We start from the raw sequence: 12,315 nt of genomic DNA on the forward strand, positions 1-12,315 counted from the left end.
CCCCCCGTCAGTGTTGTCACCATGGATAACTCCGCCCCCACTTCTGTGACATCACCGTGGATAAACACCAAACCCCCCCCACCACCACCACCGTCAGTGACATCACTTCACGATGGTGAAAAACGCATGTCATGTGAATATCAGCGAAGGATACAGAGCTGCTGAGGGAAAAGTGCAGGATCCAGCTCGTCCAAATCGTGAAAACGTTTTATATTAAGCGCTTCAAACAAACTGGTACATGTATTAACGTGTAGCAACGTGTATTAACATGTAGTAACGTGTATTAACGTGTCTCGTCGTGTCAGATGCCGCGACAGACGCGTTTACTGTTTAACGTGTTCCAGACGTGTTTTCTTCAGCACCGAAATGACGTTTATCTTCATATCCTTATCTGTAAATGTTAGAAATTCCCACCAGTATTTCCATTTTACATAAAGTCTTGTCCACTTTACACTTAGTTTCTGCTTTTGTTTTTATTCTTTAGCATTTTTAATGTAGTGATTTAACTTCTGCTTTAAAGCTTGTGGACAGTCAGCTGTTTTTTTGTTTTTAAAATATCATGTTAATATTTGTAAAAATCCTTTACACAGTGTACAAGTGTACAGCATAGCACACATATACATTTAATACCTTTATCATAGCCTTCAGTTTACAGTGTGTGAAGGACAATGTCAGGCAGAACGTGAAATTACATGTTTTTCTATAAACTGGATGTGTTTCATTTCTGTACCAGCTTTAAAGCTGTGGTATTTTACAGACTTTCACTGCTTCACCATCTCGAAGGCTCTCGTTCTTCACTTTCACATTTAGTGATGTGTATTTAATGTCTGTCTATATAAAGTCCACAAAAGCCATCTTTTTGGAGCGCTTTACTGAGAAGGAACTCACAGACAAGTATGTATGTAATGTATATGATCAGCTGTGGTTCTGATTGGTTCTGCTCTGTTCTCTGGCTAACACAGTTTTATTCTCAGCTCCTTAAATGATGTCCAGAATGAATTTTCATCGTCCATCAAAGAACACGCTTTTCCATGGGCGTGTTACATATCATCATGTTTTGGTGTATCACAGCAACACTATAAACAAAAGAATCACTGCATTACACAGTGCTGGAGTGTTGTGACGGGGATCTCTCAGACCTCAGGTCTTATCCACAACAACTCTGACTGGGTGAAGGACACAAGACCTGTATAAATATCCTGTGTGTTAAAACTGATATGAAATTCTTTAGTTAACCCGAATCTCTCTTCTCACATGCAACAGTGTTTGATGGGAAATCCCAGGATGCCTCGGTACGATAGAAATCAGAACAGAGCCTCCGTCTCATCTGCTCCCGAGTCCAACAACATAAAATCCAAAGCAGTAAAACCGAGTGTGGTCTCACAAAGGAAAGGGCAATGCCTAAAACATAGACAAGGTGAATATATCACAAACAAGAACAAACATGAAAACTGGGAAACAAGGCATACACACACACGATAAGAGCTCATAAAGATACTGTGACACAACAGCATATAAACAAAAACACTAATCTTTGTGTTTGTTTGCCCTATTGTGTTCACCTGTTCTGTGTTAAAGGATTAAACACACAACAAGTGAACACAATGGGGCAACAGACCAATGACAGGACAGGAGCAGAGACACGTACAAAACAGAACTCTCTCTTCCAAACACTCTCTTCCTCTCAGTTTCTCTTTTCAAAATAAAATAAAATGTCAAAAAGTCCAGAGACATTAAGTCCAAAACGCACCACCTGCATAAAGCCCAATACACTACACACTACAATATTCTGTGCTCTTTAACAGCGAGTACAGACTGAGTGGAAGATTGGATTTGTTTTTAATGAATAGATAAAAAGAATCAGGCTTGGTACAGGACTCGTGCTTCAAGGCCGTAATGTTCTAAGAACATGTTCCTTAATGTTCCTGAGGGACAATGTGTTCATGCCTCAGTTCTCACGCCTTTGATGCAGATTTTAAACCTTTATGACCAACCCAATCTCGTTACTCTCAGATACGGAACCGTAAGATACTCACCAGAAACTGTTCTTCAGCATATCCACCCCGTCTCCTAACCATGTGTCTGTCAAAACATCTGATTAAGATGAACGTGTCGTTTTAAACCACTACGATACGATGATCTGCGAAGAAGAATCGAAACAGGAAACTACATACAATGCCTCAGGAACATCAAGGGTATCATTTAAAAAACTAATCTATGAATATACGTAAATATGACTGGCATCTCGTTATGACAGATATTTTGGCTCATGCACAAACAATATCAAATAAATGTATTCTTGTCTATTATCACTACAGTTAAAACGAGATTTAAACGGTAAACAAAAAGTGTGTAGGCCGTTACATTCACATTCGGTCTGCACTCAGATCTCTGGGATGATGAGCTTCACAGCAGGAATGAAAGAAGCGTCCGTCTGAGAAGATACGAGCCTCTGGCTGTTTTATGAAGCAGCAGCTCCAACACATTCAGTTACCTTCACGCCTGATCTCTCTGCTGCACAAAACCCACAACCACAAGCCATGAAAAAAACAAAAACAAGATCCTTCTGGGTACAGGAGAGTCGGAGAGAGGAAAAGAGAAGAGGCTAACCATTTCGCTCTCATTTTCTCCCTCTCTCTCTGTCTGTCTGTCTGTCTCTCCAGCATCAGGTTGTGGCGCTATACAGGAAGTGATGCATTGTCCTTATTATACAATATGCAGATTATTAACATGAAAGCGATTTGGTTTAAAGCAGGTGCCTTCAGTCTTTTCACTCCCATCCTTCCTGTGCTGCAGGGTTTAAAGCCACCTGAACAGGAGTCACATGATTCCACTCGTTCAATCAATTCCTCTCGGTCTCTAATTAGCTATGAGGAGTGCCTCCTGTTTAGCAGGAATCAGGACCTGCAGCCACACCGGCGCTTGGAAAATAAGACTGAAGAGACGTACTTTAGAGAAAAGAACATTCCAAAATTAGTACTAATCAGAAGAGCTGGTGTACGGTGTCACTAGAAGCACTAGGGTTAGCCTGAAGACATAAACGTGATTCCAAATCGACGAGCTAACAGTGCACAAAGCTCAACGTTTCTGAAGAAATGTCTTCTTCTGTCAGTTTGAGACTGAGACTGTGAAGCTCTGTAACTGGTTCTCAGCCCCGCTCCTGTTTCGGTGGGTACTAGGTAAGTTCGAGTTTAGTTCGAGCAAACTCTGGTTTTTCAGTCTCAACAAGGTGGATTGGTACGCAGCCAGTTTCATCTCCATGGTAACTTACACTACGCAGCTACCCTGCGATGGAGTGGGTTTTATTCTTGTTAAGAAAACTCTAAATCAGCTCAAGTGATATAAATCTGACACGTGAAAGTTAACCCTTGAGTGTTTGTAGTGAAGGCTTCACCGTCTGTGGGGAATCCTGTGGAGCTCGGTGCGCAAATGATAGAAAGGGCACTTCGAAGGAAACTAATTTTTAGGGCCAGACGCAATCACCTGGATTTTCCCGGTGGTCACGAAAGATATGGATTTTGGGCAGATGGTATAATTTATCTCCACCAGCTTCTTGAGCCATACATTAAAAATCTGATACTCTGAACCCACACCCCTTACTGTACCACACACTCACACTTACTGTACCGCACACTCACACTTACTGTACCGCACACTCACACTTACTGTACCGCACACTCACACTTACAGTACCGCACACTCACACTTACAGTACCGCACACTCACACTTACTGTACCGCACACTCACACTTACTGTACCGCACACTCACACTTACAGTACCGCACACTCACACTTACAGTACCACACCCTCACACTTACTGTACCGCACACTCACACTTACTGTACCGCACACTCACACTTACAGTACCGCACACTCACACTTACAGTACCGCACACTCACACTTACTGTACCACACCCTCACACTTACTGTACCACACCCTCACACTTACTGTACCACACCCTCACACTTACTGTACCGCACACTCACACTTACAGTACCGCACACTCACACTTACAGTACCACACCCTCACACTTACTGTACCGCACACTCACACTTACTGTACCGCACACTCACACTTACAGTACCGCACACTCACACTTACAGTACCGCACACTCACACTTACAGTACCGCACACTCACACTTACTGTACCACACCCTCACACTTACTGTACCACACCCTCACACTTACTGTACCGCACACTCACACTTACTGTACCGCACACTCACACTTACTGTACCACACCCTCACACTTACTGTACCGCACACTTACACTTACAGTACCGCACACTCACACTTACTGTACCACACACTCACACTTACTGTACCACACAGTCACACTTACTGTACCACACACTCACACTTACTGTACCGCACACTCACACTTACTGTACCGTACATTCACACTTACTGTACCACACACTCACAATTACTGTACCACACACTCACACTTACTGTACCACACACTTACTGTACCACACACTCACACTTACTGTACCACACACTTACACTTACTATACCGCACACTTACTGTACCGCACATTCACACTTACTGTACCGCACACTCTCACTTACTGTACCACACCCTCACACTTACTGTACCGCACACTCACACTTACTGTACCGCACACTCTCACTTACTGTACCACACACTCACACTTACTGTACCGCACATTCACACTTACTGTACCGCACACTTACACTTACTGTACCGCACACTTACACTTACTGTACCGCACACTTACACTTACTGTACCGCACACTCACACTTACTGTACCACACACTTACACTTACTGTACCGCACACTTACACTTACTGTACCGCACACTCACACTTACTGTACCGCACACTCAGACTTACTGTACCGCACACTCACACTTACTGTACCACACCCTCACACTTACTGTACCGCACACTCACACTTACTGTACCGCACACTCTCACTTACTGTACCACACACTCACACTTACTGTACCGCACATTCACACTTACTGTACCGCACACTTACACTTACTGTACCGCACACTTACACTTACTGTACCGCACACTCACACTTACTGTACCGCACACTCACACTTACTGTACCACACACTTACACTTACTGTACCGCACACTTACACTTACTGTACCGCACACTCACACTTACTGTACCGCACACTCAGACTTACTGTACCGCACACTCACACTTACTGTACCACACACTCACACTTACTGTACCACACACTCACACTTACTGTACCACACACTTACACTTACTGTACCGCACACTTACTGTACCGCACACTTACACTTACTGTACCGCACACTCACACTTACTGTACCGCACACTCACACTTACTGTACCACACATTTACACTTACTGTACCACACACTTACACTTACTGTACCGCACACTTACTGTACCGCACACTTACACTTACTGTACCACACACTTACACTTACTGTACCACACACTCACACTTACTGTACCACACACTTACACTTACTGTACCGCACATTCATACTTACTGTACCACACACTCACACTTACTGTACTGCACACTTACTGTACCGCACACTTACACTTACTGTACCGCACACTCACACTTACTGTACCGCACACTTACACTTACTGTACCGCACACTTACTGTACCGCACAGTCACACTTACTGTACCGCACACTTACACTTACTGTACCACACACTTACTGTACCACACACTTACACTTACTGTACCACACACTCACACTTACTGTACCACACACTCACACTTACTGTACCGCACACTCACACTTACTGTACCGCACACTTACACTTACTGTACCGCACACTCACACTTACTGTACCGCACACTCACACTTACTGTACCGCACACTTACACTTACTGTACCACACACTTACTGTACCACACACTTACACTTACTGTACCACACACTCACACTTACTGTACCACACACTCACACTTACTGTACCGCACACTCACACTTACTGTACCGCACACTTACACTTACTGTACCGCACACTTACACTTACTGTACCACACACTCACACTTACTGTACCGCACACTTAGACTTACTGTACCACACACTCACACTTACAGTACCGCACACTCACACTTACTGTACCACACATTCACACTTACTGTACCGCACATTCACACTTACTGTACCGCACACTCACACTTACTGTACCGCACACTCACACTTACTGTACCACACACTCACACTTACTGTACCGCACACTTACACTTACTGTACCGCACATTCACACTTACTGTACCGCACACTTACACTTACTGTACCACACACTCACACTTACTGTACCGCACACTCTCACTTACTGTACCACACATTCATACTTACTGTACCGCACACTTACACTTACTGTACCGCACACTCTCACTTACTGTACCGCACACTTACACTTACTGTACCACACACTTACACTTACTGTACCGCACATTCACACTTACTGTACCGCACACTCATACTTACTGTAAATTAGTCTGGTTTTGTCAACTCAAATCTTACTCTGCAACTCTGAGTTTGTTCAGCTGGCTTGGTGGAACAGGCCTCTGGAGCGTTTGGAGTGTTTCCTGCTCTAACACACCTGATTCAGCTGAGGAAACATTGATAATTAGCTGATTAGTTGAATGAGGTGTGTTAGAGCAGGAACATAAGGGACAAAGGGTTCTCCATGAACAGAGTTAGGAAGTTGTGACTTAGGCAGCTGTGATCAATAAAATCAAGAAGGTTCACATACAGAACTTTTGCTAATAATAACTTTTGGCTCTTCCTGGTGAAACACGGAGCAAACAACAATTTGTGCAACTCTTGGCAAAATAAGGAATTCCAATTTATCTCCAAACTGAGTGCTAATTCATCTACCTTAATGAACTTTTTGGTGTACAGTCATCATCCTGACTTTCATTAAGCTCTTTATCCTGGTCAGAGTGGCAGTGGAATGCTGGGCATGAGGTGGGAATTCATGCTGGATGGGACACACTGTACATCACTGGACACCACAAACACATTCACAACTGGGGCATTTTATCTTGGCCAATCCTCCTACCTGAACGTTTTTAGGATGTGGGGGTGAACTGGAGAATCTGTAAAACTCAGCACATACGGTAACCTGAGCTCAGGACTGAACCTGGAGCTGAGGAGAGTGCACCACCCGCTGCACCACCACACTTCCCAGTCATCATCCTTACTTTATTCATTCCTGATCTTCACTCCAATCACTGTGCTGCTTCATTTATTACTCCTCTGCTAGTTTCCTGTTCTACTTCCTGTTTGCATCACTGCATCTCCTGAGATTATGCTTAACACTGACCATTAGAGGTTTTTCAGGATGGAGTTTGGATTTAGGGGTTTCAGAGTTCTTGCTCTCTGGCATTCCTGTAGATGGAAGCCATCAACAACTCCATGTCTTCTGTCTTATTCTTTTTAAACCATGAATGATTGTTGCTCTTCCAGCACATTCTCCCGTCGGTGCACTGAGGCAGGTCACCCGGTCAGTATGAATGTCTAGAAGTAAATCATGGCTTCTGGGCTTGTGTTTAATTCTGTGAGGCTTCATCACACACAGAGTGATTCATTACTGCAGAGGGTCGGTGGTATGAGTTTTACAGCACTCCAGCTGAGGATCGGTGATGCAGGTGGGTTTTTGTGAAAGTCTGAGTTTCCACTCAGTAGTCATCATGTTGTCTGAGCTATCCAACCAACTCTTTCTAATTTTTTTAATGGCTGTCTGAACAATTGATCATGTGTCAAAGTCTGCATCTTAATTAGATATTTCTGGATAGATTGTGCATCAGGCTTTCAACAACTGCTACCTTACCTTGCCACACTTACGAAAATGGCCGTGTTGATTAGCCACTGTATATTACCTTAACAATAAACTCAATTCTTCAAACATGCAAAAGTTTACAAAACGTTAACTGATTAAATGGGTTCGATCCTGAGCTCAGGATTCTGTCTGTGTGGAGTTTCACATGTTCTCCCCATGTCCCTGTGGGGTTTCTTCCAGGTTATCCGGATTCCTCTTCATCAACATCATCAATACCATCTCCACCATGGTGTCTCACCATCAACACCATTTTCACCATCAACACCATCAAGACCATTTCCACCATCAACACCATCTCCATCAATATCATCTCCACCACCAGCACCATCTCAATCATCTCCACCATCAACACCTACTCTGGTGAAATATGTATGCCTCCTGAGTTGTTGTTTTAGAAAAAGGGGTGGGACTAAGCAGCTCTTTTCCATCTGGGTGAGGAGCTAAATTCTGGTCCAGAAAAATGTACAAAGTCAAAGCGACATATTCCCAATCTGAATCTTTCAACACAATGTTTGAAATTGTATCATCATATAGATGTAGAAATGTCATTAAACATGATGATCTGCAGCTTTAATTTAACCAGAAAACCAAGAATCCTAAAAAAAGGACTTTTCTCCTCATGTGCTCTCAGACGAAGGTGGTGGTGTGGGAGAAATGCTCCTTCTTTTAGACTGCTGTGAGAGAAGAGCTCCGCAGTGCTGAGACCCGGACTAATGTTTCTGACTGAAAGCTGAGAGATTAAAGGGTTAAACTCCACTGGGGTGTGTTTACTTTCTGTAAATCTGAAAGAGTCTTCAGCAGAAAGTGTAATATACATATTAATGATATATTCATGCACAAAACAACATGTCAGGATTATTTGTTTATTTGTTTGTTTGTTTTTTGCATTGCTTATTGTAAAAAGGAGACACGTAGGCTAAGTGTCCCATTCTTCTACAGCAGTAATCACCAACCCTATTCCTGGAGATCTACCTTCTTCAAGATTTCATCTAATCTAAGAAGTTCTTGATCAACTAAAGCAGGTGTGTTAGATTTTGGTTGGAGATGAAACCTGCAGGAAGGTAGATCTTCAGGAAGAGGGTTGGTGAGCACTGCAAAACATCATCTCCAGCGTTTAACATGTGGCCGGATTCCTCTAGAAAAAAATCAAGTCTCATTTTAACACCACAGAACGAGTGTTTCTCTCAGTGAGACTCTGGAAGCCTAAATATTCTTCCTTCTCTGAAAAAGAAGGGAAAAAACCCCCGTGTCTGATGAAAGTGTCTGATGAAAGTGTCTGATGTGATGAAATATTTCTCAGTCATTTGTATAGCTGTGTTGTTCCCGTATCAGGATGCGAACTTTAGGGTGTAAAATCTCTGATAAATCATCTCACTCTCTCTATTTACATCAGATCATTAATTACACCTGCAAGTTCAAATCTAATCTCAACTCCAAGAGCTTAAATAGGCTCTCTGTCTCGCTCGCTCTCTCTCTCTCTCTCTCTCTCTCTCTCACTTACTATCTCTCTCACTCTCTATCACTCTCACACACACACACACACACACACACACACACACACACACACACACATATATATGAAGTCCGGTTTGTTTTGTTTTGGAGGAAACAGAGCGATGCTGTGTGTGTGTGTGTTTGCGCGCGTGTGCGCGTGTGTGTGTGCGTGCGTGCGGTGATGCGCGTTTCTGTCACATCCACTCAGTTCCTTACCTGTCATAACTCCAGCGGCTGTAGGACATGCTCTTACTGCTGCTCACTCCGTCCATCATCCTCCCAGAAACGCTCGGTCTCACTCTCTGTCTCACTCTCAGTGGTATCACTCCTAAATGAAATGACAGCCGGTTATTTTCCTGCGCGTTCCCGATACAGCTCCGCGCGCACACACCGCCTGGATCAAAGACCACGGACTGTACCACTACAGCAGGAGGGCGGGGACAACCAACGTGGGACGCTGAGCAACGTAGATGTACCAGACAGGGCCATTTCAGAATAAAGGAGGGGGGAGGGGTTATATAGTCCACAAGGACAAATTCACATACATGTAATATATAAAGACAACAGACAGACAGACAGACAGACAGACTGTACCACTGAAGGGGCGGGGCGGCGCGGGGCGGCGCGGGGCGGGGGACGGGTCAACTGTAGTGCACTGGAAGAAGATGCATATTCATATACATTACTTATATACATACTGTACCACGTGTGTGTGTGGGGGGGGGGGGGGGGGGAGAAAATCATATGCATTCAGAATATGGACTGTACCACTGAGCTTTGGGGTGTTATAAACACATTTATCTGTGCTGGTCAGATAAATTCATATTTCTTACACGTGTTTATTGATTTCTGTTAAATGACTATGATTTTACAGTGTTTATTATATATATATATATATATATATATATATATATATATATATATATATATATATGGGGGGCTGGGGATCACCTCAACCACCACTAGTGTGTAGTCTCCACCTGGATGATGTGACAGCAGCCATATTTCTCCCACCACACACCAGATATTAGTGGAGAGGAGAGATTGATGAAGCCAGTTAGGTTAGAGATTATTAGGAGGTGATGGATAAGGGTCAGTGGGGGGGATTTGGGCAGGGCCCCAGGGTTATACCCCTATTGTTTACCAGAAGTGTCCTGGGATTTTTAAAGACTACAGACAGTCAGGATCTCAGTGTAACGTCTCATCTGAAAGACACTGCTGTTTTTACAGTATAGTGTCCCCATCACTATACTGGGGCATTAGACCCACACAGACCACAGGGTGAGCACCCCCTGCTGGCCTCACTAACACCACTTCCAGCAGCAACCTTAGTTTTCTCCAGGTCTCCCATCCAGGTACTGACCAGATTCAACCCTGCTTATCATCAGTGGGAAACCAGGTGAGAACTGCAGGGCGATGTGGCTCTGGTTCTAGTGTTGAATAATTCTGATCGTTGTTTAGGTTTATTTGTTTTAATAATCTCATACTTACTCATTTCCTTTTATTTCATTATGAGAGCATAAAGACAGGAACCGTGTGAGAGTGTGGAGATGGATCAGCTCAGAGGTCTCATTGAATCACACTAAACTTCATTTCAAAAAGCCAGACTGAGTGACGAGTCCATATCAGTGAGAGACGTCTTTATTGGTCACATATACATTACAACACAGTGAAATTCTTTTCTTCGTATATCCCAGCATGTCAGGAAGCTGGGGTCCGAGCGCAGGATTCAGCGGGCCTGGAGCAGAGGGTTAAGGGTCTTGCTCAAGGCAGTGACCCCTGACCTTCTAATCAGTAACCCAGAGCCTAAACGGCCAAGCCACCACTGCCTCACACTGAACTTAAACACACTTAAAACACACTGAAGATGGAAAAAGTTTGCACAGGTTAAGAAGGTGACTCAGTTCTGAATACTAAAGAGCTCCATTATTCACGCTGACATTAATGAGGCTCGGATCGGTCTATTACACAGAGCCGGATTAAATCAGAGAGAATGAAGTCAAACTCGAGCTTTAGTGTGAATATTACCGTTGCCACTTTCTTTGTGCTGTGATGTTAACAGCGCAACACAGAGCTGCTTTCAGTCCTCCTCTTACTTCTGTTTCATTTACAGCTAATGAAAGCGAGAGCGAGCGTTCTCCTGAACAACACCGACATGACACAAATGACTTTATTAACACAATGTGATATTAGCGGTTCTCAAGTACGGCTTGCGCATGAGGCCGGTGACAATCAGTGAACTTTTAAGATTATACCAAATACTAATAAGTGTGTATGAGTACTGCAATTAAAAAACACACACGATCAGTGTCGAGCTATAATTAAGACATGAACAAAAAAAAAGAAAAAATGAAATACTATAGAGGACATTTACCAAGACATTAAGCTTAAACGGAGACTGAGAAATAACCAACTAAATTTAAAATAATTTCATTTAAAAAACACACACACACATTCACATAACAATTTAATTCATCCAGTACACCTATCAGATGTTTTTAGAAGGAAATCGGAGAACCCAGAGTAACCTGGAGAACCTGTGAAAAACAACAGAGAACCCAGAAGAAGCTGTATGCCTGATTTATCACTTTTAACTCAAATAATTTTCTATTTATAATGTATTTTATTCTGGCATATGAGTAAAATTATACACATAATATACAGTAAGTTACAGTTTGTATCACACACATATTTACTACCCAGTTTGTAGTTAGTTCTTCTTTGTGGGGGTAAAAAGAGGGGGTGGGGCCGTCGTCCATGGAGGATTAAACCACATCGCAGTGAAACACAGGTATCTCCTGCATCTGGTGCCCTCAGTATCTCCTGCCTCTGGTGCCCTCAGTATCTCCTGCCTCTGGTGCCCTCAGTATCTCCTGCCTCTGGTGCCCTCAGTATCTCCTGCCTCTGGTTCCCTCAGTATCTCCTGCCTCTGGTTCCCTCAGTATCTCCTGCCTCTGGTTCCCTCAGTATCTCCTGCCTCTGGTGC

The 12,315-nt window shown here is 43.4% G+C and overlaps 1 protein-coding gene and 1 long non-coding RNA gene across 3 annotated transcripts in view; both read right to left on the minus strand.

The window, feature by feature from the left end:
• tub (TUB bipartite transcription factor) overlaps positions 1-9,728 on the minus strand; it is a 55,917-nt gene extending 46,189 nt beyond the window's left edge. For both annotated transcript variants that reach the window (XM_017478903.3, XM_017478900.3), the window contains exon 1: positions 9,546-9,728. In XM_017478903.3, the coding sequence (XP_017334392.1) occupies positions 9,546-9,604 (59 nt within the window). In that variant the 5' untranslated portion in view covers positions 9,605-9,728. The remainder of the gene's footprint in view (positions 1-9,545) is intronic.
• Positions 276-2,777, minus strand: LOC128633706 (uncharacterized). The gene is made up of 3 exons (XR_008397086.1): positions 2,365-2,777; positions 2,037-2,140; positions 276-1,401 (listed from the first exon to the last, which is right to left on the minus strand). It is a non-coding gene; the product is annotated as an uncharacterized LOC128633706 (long non-coding RNA).
• Positions 9,729-12,315: the final 2,587 nt, after the last annotated feature.

This window comes from Ictalurus punctatus, chromosome 10 (assembly GCF_001660625.3).
Source record: "Ictalurus punctatus breed USDA103 chromosome 10, Coco_2.0, whole genome shotgun sequence".
Lineage (NCBI taxonomy): Eukaryota > Metazoa > Chordata > Actinopteri > Siluriformes > Ictaluridae > Ictalurus > Ictalurus punctatus.